Consider the following 23,768-nt stretch of genomic DNA (forward strand, 5'->3'; position numbering starts at 1 on the left):
CATGCTTCTTGCCCCAGACAGCAAGGAAGTCAATTCTCTTAACTTCAGGTCTAGGCAAATGTGCTAGGCAATATAGCCCCTTTGGTGAACCCAGGAATGCTCTGAAAGGTTTGGCGTTCTAGTGGCTTGCAAATGGGGCTCTTGGGAGTTTGTAAAACATCTTAAAGTCAGAGTGACTTTGGGACAAGCTGATGACTAGATAGGGAGTGCAGAAAAGTCACCACCCCTCAGTGCATCAGTCACTGCTGCAGTGTAGGCTAGAAGTGGGAGAATTACTTGAATTGATGACGCTATATTAATGAAACTGTGTCTACGGTGTTACTCCATTGATTTAACACTCCCTCCAATGTAGAGTTGCCCTGATAAAATAGGCTGAGCAACTATTTTGGTTTAACTACAGAGATCTAGCTCTGGGAGATGGTGTATGCATGCGCACACACCTAATCCCACTTTAATAAAGAGGGCTACAGTGGTGCAACCTTTGTGTGTGGACCTGGCCATAGTGGCTTAGAGAGGGGAGAAAGGGGCTGAGTGTGAAAAACAAAGGGATTTGTGGAAGGGAAGTACCACCATATCCAGGCAGTGGGATTGCACACACTATGGAGCAGTACAGAATTTGGTCCATGTTGTTTAGAATTTACCTTTGGGTTTTGACATCAATCCAGAATTTACGATGGTTCTATAGACTTAAGCAGGGCAGGCAGCAAGAAAGGTCCTTGCACTGTTTTAAAGAAAACCATTAAAGTTTATTTTACACTGAATGACTCAGAAGCAATACATGTTTTTGTCTGGGATGCTAATATATTTTGAACTTAATTTTTTCCCCAAAAAAGGTGATAAGTAAGTTGTCCGACTTCATTATAATTTCCTCTATTATTATCTTATCCAGTCTGTCTTCAAAAATTATGACCATGATCAGGATGGATACATTTCTCAGGAAGAATTTGAAAAGATTGCAGCCAGCTTTCCATTCTCATTTTGTGTCATGGACAAGGACAGGTGTGTGTCTGTGAACCTCATTTTTACATCTGTTTCTGCATGTGAGCTTCTTAACAGATAGTTGTTGTCATAAGAGATGTTAAAATCACCTTCCTCTCTCCCAAAATGAAAGTGGAAACGTAACTCACAAAAGCACCTTCTGAGTTAGTTGCAAATGACCTCACCCCCCTGCAGCAAAATCAAACCGTTGTCTGTTGTGAGACTCCAATACTCTGCTTAGACCGATTGAAGAAAATTGAAGTGTAATATCTTAAAGAATCTTTTATTGAATTATATTCAATAACATTAACTGTATTGAACATTTTTCTAAGGTAAAACTGTGTCTCAGAACAGGCTTTTGTTGTTGTCGTTGTTAAAGACCATATAGAGAAATAAAATATGTTTGGCACAGACCAGTGAAACCTGTGTTTTGATCAAATGACAACAGATTTGTGTGTTAGCCAAAAAATGTTCCTCAAAAATATAGAAAAATGCAGCTGTGGTCATTTGGAGTTTCTCTGACCTGCCAAGGATTAAAATTAGAAAGCAGAGAAAATTAAAATTTGACTCTGTCAGAAATGCGTGGTATCTTTTTCCTCCTCCTATGAGGAAACCACATTTCTAACACCACATTAGAGATGGTAAAGAACAGTGTGAATTCCTGTTGGAAGGAATTATTCCCTTGCTTCATTTTTTTTGCTTTGTTTTGATAATTGTGAACAGTGTTCTGAAGGTGTTGTGAGGTTGCACTTCACAAGAAGCTATTTTGTTTAGTTGTATAAACTGCATTTTAATTCATAAATGAGTTTCTGTAGAACCCATGGCCAGATTATTGAATAATTCTGACATCTACGGCTGTTGGGGGGGGGGGGAGGGGAGATGTAGTTAACTCTCCTTGTGCTACTGGAAAGCAGAGCCCCTATTAACCATCTCTCTCGTTTATTTGCAGGGAAGGTCTGATTAGCAGGGATGAAATAACAGCTTACTTTATGAGGGCTAGCTCGATCTATTCTAAATTAGGTCTTGGCTTTGCTCACAACTTCCAAGAGACCACTTACCTAAAGCCTACGTTCTGTGACAACTGTGCTGGATTTGTAAGCTTATTTTTTAAGTACATTACATTAACATCTATTAGCATAACGATGTTTCTTCTGTCTAGTAAGCAAACATTTATCATTTAATATTGAAATCTTAGGACAATTTACATGTTAAATGTTACTGACCATGTTTCAATGGAGCCTTTTCCCTCCTTGGTGGTGTTTTTGCTTCTCTAACGTTGCTCCTTCTCCCTCGTGTTCTTCTGGCTGCCAAGGCAGTCTTGTTTCAAGCTGCATCAATGTCAGGCAAAAGGTTCAAAGCCTAGCACCTCCCTCCCCCAGAGTTTGTTGGGACTGGCCCAGCACTGAGCGAAGCTGGGCCTGCTTCCTGTTTAGCAAAGGAAGACGGGGCAAGCTGACTATGCTGCTCCCTGATGACCGATTCCTGGGATCAGCATCATGCTGTTATGGGGTGATGTCTGATATGCATTAGTGATGGCTCCTGAAGGCGTGTCACAAGCCGGAGACTAGGCTTTACACAAGCACAATAGACATGACTTGTGACACCCCTGCTACTCCAATTGTGGGACCTCTTTTCAGATCGGCAGACATGATTGACTGGCAAGAAAAAGTATCAGGCTTCAAAACAAAGGGGTGGGCTTTTGTCACATTCTTGTGCCTGGAGAGAGCCATCCGACATGCCAAAATTCAATGAAATATCTTAACACAAATATGCCTTTTTTTCCTTTGTGTCTGAATTCCAGCTCTGGGGAGTTATTAAACAAGGATATAGATGCAAAGGTAATTACTACTTCCTCTTCTGTTGACTGAATGCATAGTTATAAAGGTGCCCTGCGAAATTAATGATAAGGTTGTATAGCCTGAGGATACATTATCTTTTCCATAGCCTCACTTCAATCCCCCCCACCTAAGGAGCGTCTACTGACAGAGGAAGCCATGGCCTGAGATCTGGAAGAGGGGCAGGTGGCCCTCAGCCAGTTTGAAGTCATAGGACCTCACAATGGATGGCCCTAGTGCTCTGCAAATCCCTACAGGATCTGTAATGGACACTCCTAGCGAAGCAAACCCCAGCTCCCAACAGAACTATTTGGGGAGCTCCACAATGGAAATCTTGCAGGGTTTTCCTTCCTCCGAATACGCTCCTGCAGGCTTTTGCAAGGGAGAAGGCAGTGTGACCATGCAATATTAAGTAGCCACCTGGGCCAGTACCACTCTAATGTGTTCTGCTTGGCTGAGTTTTTTGCTAGTGGGATATCTTCAGTATAAAAGTGGGTTTGAATGGTACATTGCACAGGGATGCAGTTGAGTATATTTACCATCCATTTGTGGTTTCATACCATGCCTTACAGAACATGTAAGAAGGCCTCTGCAGTTTCCTGGGGAGGTAATACAGTGTGGGAACGGATCTCAGATGCTGCAGCAAAACCACTAAATGCTGCAAACCTTGTTTTACTTGTTTACAGACTGTGGAATGAACTGTCACAAGCAATGCAAAGACCTGGTTGTATTTGAGTGCAAGAAAAGATCCAAAAGCATGACTGCTGATAACAGCCCGACCTCAGCCCTCGCTTCTAGCCTCTGCCCTGTAGGAGTCAAAGAGCAATTCCATGGTGAGGAAGGTTCAGATATCTAAGATCAAAGTGCCATATAGGACCCCTCCTTTATCCCCTCCCCCAACATGTTGATTAATTGAATACCTGGGTGGTATGTGAAGCTTCCCCTAGGAGAGGCTAGCTCTCTGTTCCGCATCTTCCACCTGCAGCCCTGCCCATGCTCCCCCCTGCTCTGCCCAGGCCCCCTCCCTTGTGAGGGCCCCAGCATCTGCCGCATTTCTCCTACCCTTACCCCTCCCCATCGAAGCCCCCGCCACTCAAGATCTCCACATCCCTCCTCTTCTCCACCCCCTCTTCCCTGATGCCCCCACGACTCAAGCTCTCTGCATCCCTCCTCTCCTCCATGTCCCTGCAGGGGTGGTGGGGGGGTGGGTGAGGAGGGATGCGGCGAGCGGCAGGTGGCCGGGTCTTGCGGGGAGGAGGTGGAGGAGAGTTGCGACGCAGCGGCTGTGCAGGCAGCCTTGCAGGGAAGAGGGGGGTGGAGAAGAGGCCTTGGGGGGAGGAGAGTAGGGACATGGCAAGCAGTGGGGACCTGTGCAGGGGTAAGGAGAGGAGAGACTCACCAGGCAGTGGCGGGGGTCTCGGGGAAGGGGCAGAGCAGGGAGCTGTGCCAGGGAAGGCTTATACCCGCCTCCCATGATTGAATAGCATTAGTTAATAAACACTAGAATTCATAGATTCATAGATATTTAGGTCAGAAGGGACCAATTCATTAACAACAATATTGACTAGTATCAGAGGGGTCGCCGTATAAGTCTGGACTGGGGCTAGAGCCAGACATAAGTAAACCTAAGTCTGGGTGCACCCACCACTATCCCTCTCCTGCTCACAATATTGCTAATTATTTCAGGCCTGGTCATTTCCTGAGCAGAGACCTCCAGTTGTGTGAAATTGTAGGACGTGCACAAATTCCCACAAGAGCTGAGCCAAGACGCTGTCCAACTTTTCTGAGCTGTGACTCAGAGGATCTGAGCCCAGCTATCTAGAAGTGAAAGGCTGATGTGTTAACTAATTGTGCCACCTTGTGACAAGCAGATTGCAGTGTGCTCTAGTTTCTACCACTTGGCAGGAAGCAATTGCAATATTAAATAAGTGGCTCAGAGTTAAATTCAAGTTTTGCTTCTGGGTTTCTAAAATCAACTCATGTACATATCAGTGCACCAAGAAAATTAAAAGCCATAATTACATTCTTTTCTTCATTTCCCTAGGTGATTTCAAACTCCCTCTTGGTCACCTTAACCTTCACTAACCCTCTTACATTAATACTCAGTTGTACAGATCTTTATTAACTGCCCATGCTTTCCTGCCTATTTCAATCCAGGAAACATGGCTTAATCTCAGATTTAATAAGTTAAGCATCCAAAAGAAGAAGTGTTTCTTTTTTGACTCAGATTTCCCCAAGGTATTCGCTCTCATCATCTTTGAGCTCTCCTGCTCTTTGCGCATCGCCTGTGTCTGTAAATCTGCCTGTAACCACACCGCCGGCATTGCCCATGCACACCACTGCCTCAACTTCTCTGATGGGGGAGTTCTCACCCATGGCTCCATATAAAGATATAAACGTTTCACAGTGATGGTAATTAACCATTGGAACAGTTTACTGAGGGTTATGGTGGATTCGCCATGGCTAGCAATCTTTAAACAAAGGTGTCAACGTTCCTCCCCCACTCTGAACGCTAGGGTACAGATGTGGGGACCTGCATGAAAACCTCCTAAGCTTATCTTTACCAGCTTAGGTCAAAACTTCCCCAAGGTACAAAATATTCCACCCTTTGCCGCTACCACCACCAAACAAATACTGGTTACTGGGGAAGAGCTGTTTGGAAACGTCTTTCCCCCCAAATACTTCCCAAAACTTGCACCCCACTTCCTGGACAAGGTTTGGTAAAAAGCCTCACCAATTTGCCTAGGTGACTACAGACCCAGACCCTTGGATCTTAAGAACAATGAACAATCCTCCCAACACTTGCTCCCCCCTTTCCTGGGAAATGTTGGATAAAAAGCCTCACCAATTTGCATAGGTGACCACAGACCCAAACCCTTGGATCTGAGAACAATGAAAAAGCATTCAGTTTTCTTACAAGAAGACTTAATAGAAATAGGAGTAAATAGAAGTAAAGAAATCCCCTCTGTAAAATCAGGATGGTAGATACCTTACAGGGTAATTAGATTCAAAACACAGAGAATCCCTCTAGGCAAAGCCTTAAGTTACAAAAGAGATACACAGACAGAAATAGTTATTCTATTCAGCACAATTCTTTTCTCAGCCATTTAAAGAAATCATAATCTAACGCATACCTAGCTAGATTACTTACTAAAAGTTCTAAGACTCCATTCCTGGTCTATCCCCGACAAAAGCAGCATATAGACAGCCAGACAGACCCTTTGTTTCTCTCCCTCCTCCCAGCTTTTGAAAGTATCTTGTCTCCTCATTGGTCATTTTGGTCACGTGCCAGTGAGGTTACCTTTAGCTTCTTAACCCTTTACAGGTGAGAGGAGTTTTCCTCTGGCCAGGAGGGATTTTAAAGGGGTTTACCCTTCCCTTTATATTTATGACAAAAGGCTGGAGGTTTTTCTAAACAATATGCACTAGGAATTATTTTTGGGAAGTTCTATGGCCTGTGTGATAAAGGAGGGCAGGCTAGATTATCACAGGGGCCCCTTCTGGCCGTGGAAGCTATCAGGCTGCTCTCACTGACCTGCTCTATGGTCTCCCTCAGGCCCATCTCTCTCCAGCCTCCAGAACATGTAGGGCTGTAACACATGCAGATATGGCCATCCATCTTGCCCCAGATACAAAGAGCCACAGCTGCATCCTTCATTAGCTTCACTGACTCCCCCGTTCATTTAAAAGTTCTCATTGTCTCCATTTCTCACCTCAAGTGCTTGCCCCACATAGTTACTGCAGTCAGACTTGCCTCTTTCCCTTCCTTTTCCCCTGTCTGTTCACACATCTAGTCAGAGCCTCATCTTCTCACATCCCATTCATGCGCCACTCCTGAAGAGAAAGTTTTCTCTGAAGTTCTGCCATCTGGACTGGCTCCCCTGTATCTCTCACCTGATCAGCTCTTCAACCCTTTTCAAATCTCACGGGAAGACCTCTCTTTTCCACTCTGCTTCTTGTGGCACCCCAGGGGTTCGCAGGGTTGTGAGGCACCTTGCCACTACCTGCCCTTACTGTGAAGCAGTCTTGTCCATGTCTGTTGTGGGTCAGCTTCCTGAAACTAGGGTTGCCAGGTATCCAGTTTTCAACCGAACACGTGGTCGAAAAGGGACCCTCTCCAGCCCAGTGAAAATGAGCGAGTGAGGGTGGGGGACAGCGAGTGACAGAGGGAGGGGGATGGAGTTAGTGGGGCGGGGCTTTGGAGAAGGAGCAGGGCCAGGGATTTTGTTTTGTTCAGTAAGAAAGTTGGCAACCCTACCTGAAAGCAACAGCTTCTGGTCCCACAATCATGGATTTCCCAGCCTCCACAGAGCTCGCCTTCTCTGTGCCAGCTAGGGCTAACCCCCGAGTGCTCCCTGCAGTGTCCAGTCCCTCTCACTGGACACTCACAATAATTATCAGGTAAGCGGTCCCCAAAGCAAAATGTACAAACAGCTTGGCTGGTACATCTCAGGATGTGATCCTTTTATAACACAACAGCAGTGTAATCTATTTCTATGCTTATTATCAAAGATTATGATTTTAGAGATATTGATACAGGATAATGAGTGGAAACAGAACTGATTACACATATAAAACAAAACATAAAATGCAATCCAAGGTCTACACTTATTAATAGTTACCTTTCCTGTTTTATAAAGTAGATCTTCTCCCAAGGATTCAGTTATGAAAGAGCTGCTGGTTTTCAGTCAAAACCAGGACCCAAGTTTTCATAATGATCGCAACACCCTTCAAGGGGTTTCCTCAGTAAGGGGATACCAAAATGAGAAATAAAAGGAGAAGCAAAAAGCCAAACTCATTGTTTTGATCCCTCAGTCAGAATTGCCCCTTCACCCCACCCATTGTGATGCCTCCAAGTTGTCTTCAGATCCTTCTGCTGATTTGAAATGCAAATATAGCTCCCCTTGTGTTTGGCTTACAGTGCTTAATCTACATATTAACCTAGGCAGACTCGTGAACATACATGCCTTTGTTTGGCAAAACCAGTTCTTCACTTCTACTGGGGAATTACACCTTGATACAAACCAAAAGGACATAATTTTTTACATATAATTAGTACATAGATATCACAACAATATTAATGATCGGCATTTCTCACTCCCTCTGCTTTCATTTGTTGCTTTCATTTTGTAACTGTTGTTTAACTCTGCAAACCATTCTGGGATCACTTACATGAAAGACACTGCAAAATGAAGTATTTCATTGTACCAATTTTAGAGGGGTAAGTTAACACACAGACTGATTTTTTCCCCAAGGCCACGGGGAAAGGAAGGGTATGTACAGGTGTAGAGAGGTTGTTTTACTTTGTATTTGGCACTGGTCTGACCACTGCTGGAATACTGTGTCCAGTTCTGGAGTCCACAATTCAAGAGGGATGTTGATAAATTGGAGAGGGTTCAGAGAAGAGCCCAGAGAATGATTAAAAGATTAGAAAACATCCTTGCAGTGGCAGATGCAAAGAGCTCAATCTACTTAGCTTACAAAGAGAAGGCTAATTCGATTACATTCTCTATGTACCTACATGGGGAACAAATATTTAATAACGGGCTCTTCAATCAAGCAGACAAGAGGTATAACATGATTGAATGGCTGGCAGTTGAAGCTAGACTAATTCAGACGGGAAAGTAAGGTGTACTTTTTTAACAGTGAGGGTAATGAACCATTGGAACAATTTACCATTCTCCATCAGTGGTAATTTTAAAATCAAGATTGGATGGTTTTCTAAAAGATCTGCTGCAGGAATTATTAGGAGGAAGTTCTCTAGTGTGTATTATTTCATTTTCATTCATAGTACATAAAAGGTTGTTGCAAGGAGGAGGGAGAAAATTGTTCTTAACTGCTGAGGATAGGACAAGAAGCAATGGGCTTAAATTGCAGCAAGGGCAGTTTAGGCTGGACATTAGGAGAAACTTCCTAACTGTCAGGATGGTTAAGCACTGGAATAAACTGCCTAGGGAGGTTATGGAATCTCCATCACAGGAGGTTTTTAAGAACAGGTTAGACAAACACACTGTCAGGAATGGTCTAATTATTACTTAGTCCTGCCTTGAGTGCAGGGGACAGGACTAGATGACCTATTGACGTCCCTTTCAGTTTTACACTTCTATGATGCTACATCATCTTAAAGACAGCTACATTTACAGTAATACTTTCCTAATTCTTTCCCATGTAAGTAATTTTGCAGTTGCTGCAGGGATTTTATGGGATTGTGAATCGGAGGAGAATGTGTCCACACTCTGGAAAAAGTTTCAGTGCCTCTGCTACTAGACCAAATTCAGAGAGATGTGAATATAAACACCCTTTCAGCTTAAATATTGCATAGTACATTGTTTTAAAAAGGCACACTGAATGACTGTGACTATATATCTTCCTTCCCAGTGTAGGTCTCCAATTAACTCAGTTCGTTGTTTCTGTTCTGTAGGGCAGGAGGAAGGACCGTTTACATTTCCTAATGGAGAAGTGGCTGAACACAATGAAGAGAGGAAGGACCGAACAATTATGCTTATGGGCGTCTCGTCCCAAAAAATCTCAGTGAGAGTGAAGCCAGCTGTTCTTGACAAGAGCACACAGACTGAGCCAACACTGGCAACTAGCGATGTACCCAACAGGCAGATGGAGAAGGAGCATGGGATACCATCGGAAAATATTTATCTACAGCCTGCAACACCATCTCCATGCCCAAGCCCAGTTCTAAGCCGCAAAAAGGCTTATGTAAAATGGGAAAACAAAGACTCAAGTCAGAAACGGAAGGACGAGCTTCGCATCTATAAACCCTCGTACCAGGAACTGGAGCAGGTACTTACCCAATGGATCATATTCTCCTTTACACTACAGTGGCACAGTAAAGAGGCCTTTAAGTTAATTTAACAATCCACTGTCACTTCAAGGGCCTTTTGCGCTGCCAGGATAACGAACTACTGGAACAATTAATAAGGGATATTTGTAGAGTCTCCATCCCTTGAAAACGTTAAATCAAGATTGGATGTATTTCTAAAAGTTATGCTCTAATTCAAGCATAAGCTATTGAGCTTGATGCAGAAATTATTAGGCCTTTCTTATGCAGGAGGTCAGACTAAATGATCACAATGATCCCTTACGGCCTTTACATCCATAGGTGAAATCCTATTCTCATTGAAGTCACTAGAGCCAGGATTTTACTCCATAAATCTAGTCATCAATTTTAGGGACACGCCAGACTGGGCAATAGTTTGCAAATTAGTTTCCACAGTGAAGATGTTGCCATTAAACTGTAAGCCACTATGCTGATGCCAGGTTAACCCTGCCGTGCCAAAAACTCTCTAGCTAAATAGTAGCACTAATAAAGCCAGACTTTACCATGAAAAAGATGTGAACTTCAAAATTTAATTGGGATCATGAAATATTATAGTTTTTATTTTTTTTGCATTTCTTTAAAAAATCCATAGGACATCAAAGCCTCCCCAAAAAAACTCTGAATGCAACTTCAAGGTGATACAGTTAATCATAAAAACCTCAAGAAATATGGAAGCTAAAGCTTCCATAAATAACCTTAACTCTGCAGAACAGAATTTAGCGTTTCTAGTTCCATTTTCTATTTAAAAGAACAGGCAAATGTATAACAGTTTATGTTGTAATATGTACACATCATAAAATTGATTGGAAGGGTAATGTGGCCAAGTTCACTTTGCTGGTGAAATATTACACTTTCCTGACTCTTTGTGATTTTTACTGTGTAGAAGTTGCATTAACAGTTTTTCGCATTTAACACCTAGAAAAGTCTGAGTGGTCAAGCAGAGAAAGAGAAATGACACTGGAGAACAAGAGGCTGGAACCAATGAAACTGAAGTGAATATACAGAAAGAAAGACATTGAATGTGTGGGCTACTCAGCTATGGAGAAAACAAGAAGGGTAATAGAAATAAGAAAGCTGAAAGGGAAAGACAAGCACATGATTGTGAGGGTAAAAATAAGAAAAAAATATCCCAAAGAAATGTAAATAAGAGAAAAGAATAGCATGGAATTCATGATACGGGAGGGCACAGATAGCAGCTGAGAATAAAACCAGAAGAGAGACAGATGAGAACTAATGATAGAGAGAGAAATAGAACTTTATAGAAATGAAAGGCATTCAGCAGAGTAAAATGGACAAACCAGACAATCAGCAATGAGGAACTGTAAAATCTATATACAATGTTAACCATTGTAAAATAACTACCTAGAAGCCCGAACCTAGATTGGGGCATTGTTCTAAGCACTGTACAAAACACACAGTAAGAAACGGTTCTTCAAATCCTGGCCTGTGTGGCTCCCGCTGTTATTGGTGCACATGTGTTCCATGACCATGAGTTTCAAACTTTCTGGTAAGCAGTGTCCACTGGGATCACACCTGTGCCCAGTACGTGCTTGTGCTCCCCACAATCCTAAGGCGTAAATGGCCACAAAAACTCCGTATGGGCAGTAAGGTGGAAACTGTGGCGTCCTCCTTTCACTTGCAACTAGTCCAATAGTTTTTTTGTTATTAATTGTATGTATAGATTTAGATTATTAGTTAATAGTTTTTCTGACCATTTGGCAGCTTTCCAGTCCCCTTTTGTCCCAGGGAATGTTCTTAGATGTTTGTGCCTTACCACCTCTATGATAGACTCCAAACCCTCAGCACTCGAGTTCTACTCTTTCTGCAACAGGCTGATTCTGCCCCCCACCCAGGGCCAGATGACACTGCCATCCTCCTTCACTGGAGCAGAATAAAGCAAAGGTGTGTAAAAGGAGCCTGGAGCCCTGTGACTCTGATAACTCTAAGGCCAAGAATATAGATCAGCTCAAGAAAGTGACCCTGACTAGCTCGCCATCTCCCTCAGGACAAGGGGAGCCCACTTCAGCTCCAGGACTGGAGCACGGTATTGACTGCCTCGGCAGCAACAGAATCCTCAGATGCTAGAGTCTCTCTCAATACCAAAAGACCTTTTACTCTCTGGTACAAGGCTCATTTAGCCATCCTGTTACCTCCCCTCAGGGAACCCTCCAGTGCTTAATTTGTGCTGGGGCTCAGCCCGGCACCTCTAGTCTTGGCACCTCTGGGCTCCCAGCCAGCAGCTGCCGCTCTCCAGCTGCCCAGCTCTGAAGGCAGCACCACCACCAGCAGGAGCGCAGCAATAAGGGTGGCAGCACACCATACCACACCATCCTTACTTCTGCCCTGCTGCTGGTGGTGGCCCTGCCTTCAGAGCTGGGCGCCCGGCCGGGCGCCCGGCCAGCCGCCGCCGCTCTCCGGCCACTCAGCCGGTGCTTAATTTATGCCAGGGCTTTCTGGGGCTCAGCTGTGGCACCTCTTTCCTTACAAATTAAGCACTGGAACCTTCCTCCTCAGTACTAATCCTCACACTGCTGATCCCATCAGCACTTTCTACAGACCTCATCTTCCCCATCCTCCTACCTCCCCCAGCTTCTGCTAAGGAGCATTCCCATGCTCTTAAGAGCCAAAGTAGGGATATCACCCCAGTTTCCCTTCAGGAAAGGCACCTCCCCCATTACACAGTTGAAAGACTTTGGAAGGCTACTTCTCCTTCTCAGTCATTCTGCCCTTCTTGGCTTTATTGGGCATACTGGGGTGCAGCTCATGTACCTCTAGGTCCCACTCTCCTGTACCTTCAGCTAGAAAAGGACCAAGATCAACTTCCATGCAAAGGGCTGCGTCGCCCACACACTAAAGATGTCTATATATACGGCAGCATGCCGAGTACAGACACTGCATGCCCAGCTAGCATGTGTTCAGTGAGACATGGCTTAGGCCAGAAGAGTGCCCTACATGCAGGAACCCCCAGGATAGATACTCTACACCCAAGCAGTGCTTTCTATGTCTACACAGGTACTTTTAGCCGTACCCTGCTGCTGGAGCCTGTCCCTGCCACAGTGAGAGCCTCCAGCAGCAGGGAAAGGCTCTGGCAGGGGGTGGGGAAAGAGGCAGCCCTTTCCTGCTCCTGCCTCCCTGCTGCTGGAGCCTTTTCTTGCTGCACTGAGGCTCCCTGTTGTCGGAGCCTTTCACTGCAGCAAGGAAAGGCTCTGGCAGTGGGGAGACAGCAGGAAAAGGCAGGAGCTGCTGGAGTTGTTCCCTGCAGTATGTTGCTACATGTGTGGTACCCGTACGCCATGCACTGTTATCAGCGTAGACATAGCCACAAAGTCAGAGAGTCAGGGCCTGAATGTGAAGAGGAGGGTTCCTCCAGAGATCTGGTTGATGAAATGATAAAACAACCTGCTGCTCAGTCATTATCATCTCCTGCTGTGGCAGACACCCCTGTACTGATCCTGCCTGCAGCTGATTTTAGGCAGTGGTTTTCTAATTTTTTGAGCTGAGCCCCCCACCTTTGGAGTTCAAATTTTGGGTTGTGTCCCCAACACAGACAAAAAGAGGAAAAAAAAAAAAGAGTCAGGGGTGGTGCTTCTTCTCTGAGCCCTGCCATGTGGGGCTGGCTGGAGCCACCTGCCACCGCCACTTTCCCCCTCTCCCCCCAAAACATTCCTCCATGCCCACCTAGGGGGGCGTGCCTCCACTGTTTGAAGACCTTTGTTTTAGGGCATTTCAAGACCTGCTTGGGAGAATAGCCAATACTTGGGTTATTGCTTTCAGTGCACCAAGAAAAGCCACCAAAGCACATGATAGCGAGACTGGTCATGCCTATCAGTGAAGGCATCTTAGAGCCAACAAAGGACTCATGGCAGACACCAGCCTCAACTCCTCCTATCTCTGAGGGCTGAGAGGAGTTACCAAGTACGCTGCAAAAGGGATATGAATGTCACTTCTCACCCTACCCCGGGCTCTCTTTTGGTCTCAGCAGTATTAGAAAAGGCCTGACAACCAGCCCTGACTCGGTCCACTCCCAAGGAAAATGATCTAAAGAGGTTGGACTTATTTGGTAGAAAACCACATTCCTCAGTATCCTTGCAACTTATCAAGCATTACTTGCCAAACACAACAAGCAGAGATAAGGTTCTTCCTTTCTCTCTCTCTCTCTCGACCAAAAAATAGAACTGAAGGCAGTGAAGCAAAAGGTTAATAATGGCCAAGACCTCTCACCAAGTTGCGTCTAATGCAGCTGTTTGATTCCTGGCCACAGCAATAACAAAGCATCCTGGCTCCAGCCATCAGGAATCCTGAAAGAGGTCCAGTATGCTATTGAAGTTCTATCTTTTCGAGGAGCCTGATCTCTTCCGTTCCCAAATTGATGAGGCTTTAAGATTAGAGAGCCATGCATAGGTCTTTAGGGATCTATACATTGGTCACTAAAAGGAAGGCAATCTGTTTCTAGAACCAAAACAGAGATCATCATCTTCCTACCAAAAAAGGTCTGCTGACTTCTCATCTAAATGGAGGTCTAGATTTTCAAGGAGGAAGACACCTTCAAGCTTCTACCTCATAGAGTCTAAGGCTATAATCCTTGCATCTTTCTCCTCAAAATAAGTAGGTTTGATGGGAATACTGAGCTCCCAACCAATCACTACAGAGCTCTCTAAAAGCCCACTTATATTTGGTTGCCATTTATTTTGCTTCTCTCGGACATGAATGGACTGGAATAGCTTTGGACATACAGGTCACGGAAATCATAAAGGGTTACCCTATACAATTCCAATCATTGCTTCCCTCCCAGCCTTCTTCCCCATCCCTTTTCAGGGACCCTTCTCACAAGAAACAGCTGGGAAAAGAGATGGACTCCTTCCCACTCACAGAAGCCCTAGAGACAATTCCTTCAGAGTTCAAAGGAGAAGGGATTCTATTCCCAATATTTCCTTCAATCCAGAAGTAATGGTGTGCTGTGCCCCATCCTGGATGAGAGACATCTCAGTAGGTACATCCAAAAGGATGGTCTCCCGAGCCTCTGTTACACCTGCTCTGAAAGCTCAATATTAGTCCATGGCTCTCGACCTCCAGAATGCATTGCTTCCACATTGCCATCAACCTTGCACACAGGAAGTATCATTTTATTTATTATTATTATTTGTATTACTGTAGTACCTGCAGTCCCGTCACGGACCAGGACCCCCATCGTGCTAGGTGCTGTACAAACAGAACAAAAAGACTGTCCCTGCCTCAAAGAGCTTCTAACCTAAGTATAACACAAGAGAGAACAGATGGAGAGAGACAGGAGTGTGAGTACTCCCATTTGGCCTGTTGTCAGTACTAAGGGCCTTCACGAAATGCCTAGCTATTGTGGTAGCTCATTTACACTGACAAAATGATCTGTACCTGGACAACTGACTCCTAAAGAGAAAGTCCAGCCAAGAAGTCTCCACAACCATCACCAATGTTCTGAATCTCTTTCATTGTCTAGGACAGATAGTGATCTATGCCAAGTTGTCCCTCACAGAGGATAGAATTTATCACGACTCTTCTTGACGAACTCAAGAAGGGCTTGCCCCCATATCAATAGATTTCACACCATTAAATCTCTTATATTTACTCTCTCAAACCAACCAATGACATCAATAAGGTTTTGCTTAAAGCTACTAGGTCATCTTGCTTCATGCACATATGTGATGCTTCTTTCATACTTTACATATGTCCACTGCAGTCCTGGCTCAGAATAGTGTAGCAGCCTTTTAGATACCCCATGGACTCTTATCACAGTGCTATACACTGGACTTTCTCAAATGGTGGATGAACCCCAGCACGAGGAGAGGAGATCCATTTCAGACTTTATGCCCAACACTAACTGTAGTCACAGATGCTTCTACGACACGGTGAATCAGGTCCCAAAGCAACGCCTGCCTTCACATTAACATCCTGGAGTTTTGAGTGATCAGGCCAGCTTTCAAGGTGTTGTCACTGATCAAGCGATCCTTGATGGACAATACATCTGCAATATTCATCAGACAAAATAGTGCTCACTCTTCCCTTTGTCAAGAAGCAATAATTTTCTGAAACTGGTGCGTCACTCACAAAATAACCCCAGGCTGCCAAAGCTAATGCCATATTTGGAAGGGCTGTTCTCAGTTCTCTCTTTGACTAAGTTAGCTAGTTAGACAAGGCACCTCAGTCTGTCCTGTGAGGATTACTGCTTGCTAGCCAGCACCAGTGGGATCCACATGGACAAGGACGCAAAGAGAAAAGAACAGCTACTTATCATACAGTTACTGTAGTTCTTTGCGAAGTCTTGTCCATGTGGATCCCATGACACACACTTCATTCCTGCTCCTTTGGAGTCCGTATCTTTGGGATTCTGAATTACTGAGGGAACAGAGTTGGTTGGATCCATGTAGCCCATTGTGTGCTTAGCTGGGGATGGTGGAAGGGAGGGGTGAGGATGTTCAGGGTGCAGGTACAGCCCCCAACAGACAGTACTTTCTAGAAAATTCTGATCTTGTGCGCATGGGACACAAGCACACCAACAGTGAGATCCGCACAGACATCACATCTTGCAGAACCACATCTACTGTAAGGTAAGTAAGTAACAGTTCTCTTCTTACAAGCTTACCTGATCCAATTCACACTGAAGTCAATGGAAAAACTCTCATTCGTCACTGGGAGTTGGATCAGACCCTAAACTGACAACACAGATAAAAGGTGGGAGAAAGCAAGCATTGTTTACCCGTTTTACTGAGAAGGGCTTCAGGCCCAGTACTATTAAGTGACTTGCCTGAGGTAATGTAGGAAGCCTGTGACACATCCAGGATTTAAACCCAGATCTGAATCTCTGTCCAGTGCTTTAACCACAAGACAATCCCTTCCTCTTACAAAAGTTAAACAATTCAAATGAAAACTGAAATTATTAAAATCCTAACTCCAATCAGCATCACTGTCCGAAAATCTCAGGCAAGCAAGAATAAAGCAAGCTCACTTCCCACAGTTTGCAGGCAGCCAGCACTTTGTGGACCTTTGCATATTAATGCATAGGGAAAAGGAAATGAGGAAAGGGTTCAACTAGTACACTGTCATTACACTAGGCAATGGAATCAAGAGACAGCCTGTCGCTGCCCCATGAAGCCTTCAGTCTTTGTGAAAAAAAAACACCACAGTAATAATCCATGTTATATCTATCTACAAACCCAAGCAGTGTCCAAAACTAAACCCTCTCCCAACCATCCTTGAAACACGGACTCCCACCTACCACCCAAATCTTCTCCCCCACCTTTGCATCTCCTATGCACTGTGTGGTTGAAAGCTCAGTACATTTAGAACAAATATATTCTGCATGGATCATATTGAAAAATACTGGTTCCAAGCATGAAATGGTTAATTTACCAGCTAACCAAATACATTCTTTAGAGATGCAAACAGAAAATTAATTGCCATTTGCTCATGCTGATCTTTTTTGTTTAACATGCCATTTACTGTTCAGTGCATAATAACCATTTGGAGAATAGTTAAATAGTCTCTCACAGAAAATGTGAGATGCCAATCAAGCAAGTGCACCAGCAAACAGGGGTGAAATCGATTTAAAAATCCAATACCATTCACATGATGCCTGCCATTCTCTGTTTTTGTTTAGGAAAGAAATATTCTAAAGGCAGAAAATGAAGCTTTAAAGATTCAGCTTAAACAGGCGCACAAAACAATTGAATCTCTCAGTATTCAACGCAGAAATCATGTATTGGACAATACACAACACAGAGACTGCGTGTAGCTGACAAGGCAGGAGCTCTCCTCTGGATGAAAGAGAGGGCTTTTTGAACTGTGACAAAGCTGCTGTATTCAAGTGAACAGGAAACAAGAGACTGAAAGATTTTAAACAGAGATATAGTCTGTTGAATCAGCGTATTTTGCCTGTTCAATATACTGCTGAATGTATAAATGTGTTCCTTTCTCTGACAGTTTAAAATAATTTATCTTCTGAACATGGGAATTAATACATTCTGGATTCTCTCTCAAGAAGGGTGATGTAGGTCCTGAAGTTTATATTTATCATCAGTAAGCAACTTCCATGTCCAATATGGATGATGCATGATGCGACTCTGCAAGAAGCTACTGTTTCTATCGAGTCCCCACTGCCCATCTACAAGTGTTACAACAAGGTATGTAATTAAGCGGACACTATCAACTCAATTTTGGCCCAAGTTCAGGTTTTCTGAAACACCTGATAAACATTTGATAAATCTAAGACTTTTGAGCAATTTTTGATCAGAGAGAAATTTCATGGACCCAATGATTGCTGCATTAAGAACTGGAAAGTGCAACTGAGTTCATTGATTTTCATCATCCAACATTAGAAATATAAACCGTCAAGCAGTGAAACGAGTAACATTTTAAGTCTTTCCTTTTTAATGCTCTAAGATGTGGTATATAAATATTTTTACAAATAGGATTAAAATTAAGCATTCCTTTAAAATCTTTGCTTTCTGAGCTGGCCTTAGAGGTTCTAGCTACCCAAACTTTTAACCCTGCAAAATTAAAAATTGTAGTGCCTCATACAGAGCACGAGACTAGAGCTGTGACACTGGAGTATTGCTTCCACTTTAAAGTTCCATGCTACCATTCAGGTCAAATAGTCTTGATACTGGCCCTGCTGGCTCAGTGGTTAATGGTTGAAGACAGATTTTATTGACAGGAGGAAAAGATGTTGACTATTTTCTTTAACTTTTCTCCATCTTTCAGTCCTTGATTTATAAGCGTGCAATATATTCTTATATTTCAAGATTTAATCATAAAATACAAATATTAAAATGAAGGAAGGGGAATTTTCAGTCCATGACAGCATTTAACTGTCATGGCCTCCAACTATGGAACCTATCAAAGTTGGGGAAGTACAAAGCCTCCTCACCATTGACAGCCTTCCTCTATAGCTTAAGTTATTGTTATTTATTATTTCTGGCACATCTAAGGGTACCCGTCAGGGACTAGGACTCTACTGAGCTAAGCACTGTACAAACAAATAACATGAAGGCGCTTCCTGCCCCCAAGAGCTCATGCTCTAGCATTTGTTGGCATAAATACAAAAGACTTTATATGTGATTACTACCTGGTTGCCAGCATTTCAGAAAAAAGTGGCCGTGAAACAATTCTGAGAAGCAAGGCTAGTGGAGTTGCATGTACATCATGGGGAATTTCAGGTTATGTTATTGTGGGTAGCTTAGTTCACTAACGGTTCAGCTAAGCAACCAGAATCCACGGCAATCCTGTCCTTCACACTAGCAAGGAGCCTCTAGCCTTTATCTCTTTTTGTCTCTCATATGGAAGCTGGGGAGATTTGGGGTTTCCTGAATCCCTTAGGATCCTCCTGTCCTGTCCCCATTCTGTATTGAATCCATGTACTCTCTCCTGGCTCCAGTCCCTGAGCAATTAATCCCCTTCCCCAAACATGCCCTCTCAAAATTCGTTTCCTCCATCTCTTCTCCCCCCACCCTTACATTTGTGTTAATTTGGTGCAATAAACAGCCTTTTCCTAAGAGGAGTCCTCAGCAGCAAGAGGTTCTTCCCTGCAATTAAATTTCCTGCTCTGCTCTCAGGACCCTGCTACACCTGCCCTTCTGCACACATTCCCTCTCTCTGGTCCTAGGTCACTGGCTGGATCATCCATCCGCTTGCTAAGGCCATTTGTAAAGTCCTTCAGCTGCCTCATCTAAACATTCATGCCAGTGTGAGTCAGATTTTTTAAACAGACTGTTAATTTGTGTGTGGAATCTGCATTTGGGGCTGTACCTAGCTCCCACTGAAATCAACAGCAAAACCTCCACTGGCTTAGCTGGGAAAAAGAACAAGCCCTAGCACATGCAAGTCATGTAACTACATTTCTGATTTTTGCACAGGTATAAAAATACCTCCCTTTGTTTCTGCAACTCGATTCTTGTCTGTAGTCTTAGTATCCCTGTATGTCTGTCAGACTGTGATAGTGCAAGAAACACTCTTTATAGGAGAGAGCTCCCCAGCCTGTGCCTTTTTGACCAAGAAGCCTGAGTGGTGGTGGTTTCAGACACTCTCTTTTCGCTACCTCTTTTTAGAAGCTGAAGGTTTCTATACCTCCCTGGGATGATCTGCCTAGAGTTCCCAAATAACAGTCTAGTTTTCAAAAGCCGGATGCTCATTTACAAAGTCCTTTTACGCTGCTCTACCAGCATAAGGGTGTTTTAATGTAAATACATTTCAGGGGGTCTTAGTTTCATTAAGCATAGAGAGGAACACATTAAAACAAGGCTCTGTATACACTATTTAATCGGACACTGTAAAATTCAGCTAGATAGGTTCTCCCTATGACAAACTCTTATCAATATGATGTATTATTTGCTGTGGGCTTGTCTATACAGGGAAGTTAATTCAGATTTAGGTAAAGCATGAATTTAAAGCAGAATAGCTATTCTTGATTAACTCCCTTAACCCATTTTAGATTAAGCTAATTCAGAATAAAGCATTCTTATTCCAGAATAAGAACATCTACACAGGGAGTTAATCAAGATCAACTTTAAATTTAAATCCAACCTTAATCTGAACTAACTTCCCTCTATAGACAAACCCATAAATAAAATGAGAGCTGTCAAGCAATTAAAAAAAATATTAATCTCGATTAATCACACTGCTAAACAATAATGGAATACTATTTATATAAATATTTATGGATGTTTTCCATCTCTTCCAATATATTGATTTCAGTTACAACACAGAATACGAAGTGTACAGTGCTCACTTCATATTTATTTTTATTATAAATATTTCCACTGCAAAAATAAAAAATTGTATTTTTAATACACCTAATACAAGTACTGTAGTGCAATCTCCTTATCAAGAAAGGAGAACTTACAAATGTAGAATTATGTACAAAAAATAACTGCATTCAAAAATAAAACAATGTAAAACTTTAGAACCTACAAGTCCACTCAGTCCGACTTCTTGTTCAGCCAATCAGACAGACAAGTTTGTCTACATTTTCAGGAGATAATGCTGCCCACTTCTTGTTTACAGTGTCACCTGAAAGTGAGAACAGGTGTTCACATGGCACTGTTGTAGCTGGTGTTGCAAGATATTTACAGATGTACTAAAGATTCATATGTCTCTTCATGTTTAACCACCATTCCAGAGGACATGCGTCCATGCTGATGATGGGTTCTGCTTGATAATGATCCAAAGCAGTGCAGACCGATGCATGTTTTCATCATCTGAGTCAGATGCCATCAGCAGAAGGTTGATTTTCTTTTTTGGTGGTTCAGGGTCTGTAGTTCCACATTGGAACGTTGCTCTTTTAAGATTTCTCAAAAGCATGCTCCATACCCCATCCTCTCAGATTTTGGAAGGCACTTCAGATTCTTAAACCTTGGGTCAAGTGCTGTAGCTATCTTTAGAAATCTCACATCGGTACCTTCTTTGCGTTTTGTCAAATCTGCAGTGAAAGTGTTCTTAAAAACGAACAACATGCTGGGTTATCGTTGGAGACTGCTATAACATGAAATATATGGCAGAATGCAGGTAAAACACAAAGCAGTAGACATACAATGCTCCCCAAAGGAGTTCAGTCACAAATTTAATTAATGCATTACTTTTTAACGAGCATCATCAGCATGGAAGCATGTCCTCTGAAATGGTGACCAAAGCATTTAGGAGCATATGAATGTTTAGCATTTCTGGCATGTAAATACCTTACAATGCTGGCTACAAAAGTGCCATGTGAATGTCTGTTCCCGCTTTCAGGAGACACTGTAAATAAGGATACCATCTGATCCTACGAGATGTGGCCAGAATCAACTCCCTACTGGCACCATGGCAGAAGATCAACGCCTTGAACACCCTCCTGATCCCCTGTATCTCATTTGTCCTGAGGGGATCTGCTGTGGCGAAGGTACCACTGAACAAGGCAGAGAACATCATCCAGCAGCTCGTGAAGAAGTGGATGTTTCTTCCCCAGAGGGCCAGCAATGAACTGGTGTACATCTTGCACAGGCAGGACGGTGCCAACATCCCTCGAATGGGTGATCTATGCGATGTTGCCATGATCACTCATGCCTTCCGCCTTCTGATGTGCCCGGACACCACGGGTGAGGAACATTGCAGAGTGCTTTAAAGGATGCCGTCAAGAAGCGAATTGCCAGGACCCCCTCCAACCAAGATGTCGCCACCTACCTGAGCGGCTCGCTGGAAGGTAAATTTGGAAGAGACAGGGGAGACTTTGCTTCGCTCTGGACTCGTGCCCGCAATGCTACGCAATGACTGGAAAAGCGTATCGGCTGCCACTGGACACGGTGCAAGGAATGCCAGAAGCTAGGAGTCCTGGTGCCACAGATGAAGAATACAGCTCACACTATCATCACTCTGAGAGCTAGAACCATGCTGGAGAGGACCCTGAAGGATGCCATCCACTGCCAATATGTGGAAAACCTGAAACGGAAGCTGGACTAGGGCAAGGCATTCAAGGTGACGTGCAAGTGGGACGCCAACAACCACTTCCTCCCCGGGGGCAGCTTCACCTGATTTGCCGATTGGAGGTTCATCCACAGGGCCAGGCTCAACTGCATACCACTGAATGGAACTGTCCACCACGGGAATCAGGACAAGCGATGCAGGAAGTGTGGCTATGCCAACAGATGCTACCCCATGTCCTGTGTAACTGCAAGCTCCATTCAAGAGCTTTGCAGCTGCGACACCACACCATCCAAGATAGCCTGGCCAGAGCCATCCCGCCACCTGTTGGGGAAGGTTGCTATAAACTCCATCATCCCCAGACCCGACAGCCAACTGCGAGTGAACATAATCACCACCAAGGAGGACTGGAATATCATCACGGTGGACGTCACAGTGCCGTTCGAGAACAGGACCCCGGCCTTCCACGATACCCGATCTTGAAAGGTAGAGAAATATCCCCCTCTGGGCAAAACCTTGAGAGCTAGGGGTTACCAGAGCAGACACACACACTGATCGCTGGAGCCTTAGGCGCATGGGACCCCAGTATGAGTGAGTGCTGAGAGAATGCGGAATCGGTCAGTGCTACCCTCGGCTGATGTGGCAACTCATGGTATCAGACGCTATCAAGTAGTCGAGGGACATCTACATAGACCACATCACTGGACATTGGTAATACCAGGAGGGATGATCTGGAGTGCTGATGAGAAGCGCAGTCAGGAAAGTAACAAATACTTTCCTCATGGATTGTATTTTCTAAATGGACAACCAACCTAATTCTCAATTACTGAGGGACAATCTCCACTCATGGATACATTTTGCTTTCCACAACCAAATCTCTGTACAACTTTTCATGAGTTATGTACTCAAGTATTCGGATACTAATATCTAAACTGTATTGTTAAATCTATTCACCTAAATTTGGGTTATTGCTGATTATGTACTCTGGGTAGCATATGACTTAAAAAACTAACTTTGTATTTGTGAATAATCTAAGCACTATACCCAGATATACAGACACTCTTTCCCCAACCTATGTATTATATACTTTTTAAACATTAGCTTTAATAAAATTTTTGTATCTGGCATGTAAATACCTTGCAGTGCTGGCTACAAAAGTGCCGTGCGAATGTCTGTTCTTGCTTTCAGGCAACATTGTAAGTAAGAAGAGGGCAGCATTATCTCCTGTAAATGTAAACTAACTAGTTTCTCTTAGCGATTGGCTGAACAAGAAGTAGAACTGAGTGGACTTGTAGGCCCTAAAGTTTTACACTGTTTTGTTTTTCAGTACAGTTATGTAACAAAAAAACAAAAACAAACTACATTTGTAAGTTGCACTTTCATGATAAATAGATTGCACTACGGTGAATTGAACAATACTGTTTATCATTTTTAAAGTGCACATATTTGTAGTAAAAATATAAAGTGAGCACTGTTCACTTTATATTCTGTGTTGTAATTGAAATCAATTTATTTGAAAATGTAGAAAAAACATCCAAAATATTTCATAAATTTCAATTGGTATTCTATTAACAGTGCAATTAAAACTGCGATTAATCACCATTAATTTTTTAAATCACAATACATTTTTTTAAGTTACTCGTGTGAGTTAACTGCAATTAATCAACAGCCCTAAAAAAAGAAAAAAAATCACCAAATTTGAG

General features: G+C 43.4%; 1 protein-coding gene across 1 annotated transcript in view; it reads left to right on the forward strand.

Moving 5' to 3' along the window:
• RASGRP1 (RAS guanyl releasing protein 1) overlaps positions 1-17,664 on the forward strand; it is a gene marked incomplete at its 5' end in the record, with an annotated part of 71,646 nt that extends 53,982 nt beyond the window's left edge. The window contains 6 exons of the mRNA XM_084629782.1: positions 890-999; positions 1,928-2,072; positions 2,780-2,816; positions 3,500-3,646; positions 9,235-9,608; positions 17,276-17,664. Coding sequence (XP_084485908.1) covers positions 890-999; positions 1,928-2,072; positions 2,780-2,816; positions 3,500-3,646; positions 9,235-9,608; positions 17,276-17,410 — 948 coding nt within the window. The 3' untranslated portion in view covers positions 17,411-17,664. The remainder of the gene's footprint in view (positions 1-889; positions 1,000-1,927; positions 2,073-2,779; positions 2,817-3,499; positions 3,647-9,234; positions 9,609-17,275) is intronic.
• Positions 17,665-23,768: the final 6,104 nt, after the last annotated feature.

The sequence above is a fragment of the Lepidochelys olivacea genome (genome assembly GCF_965140295.1).
Source record: "Lepidochelys olivacea isolate rLepOli2 genome assembly, chromosome: 6".
Taxonomy (NCBI): domain Eukaryota; kingdom Metazoa; phylum Chordata; order Testudines; family Cheloniidae; genus Lepidochelys; species Lepidochelys olivacea.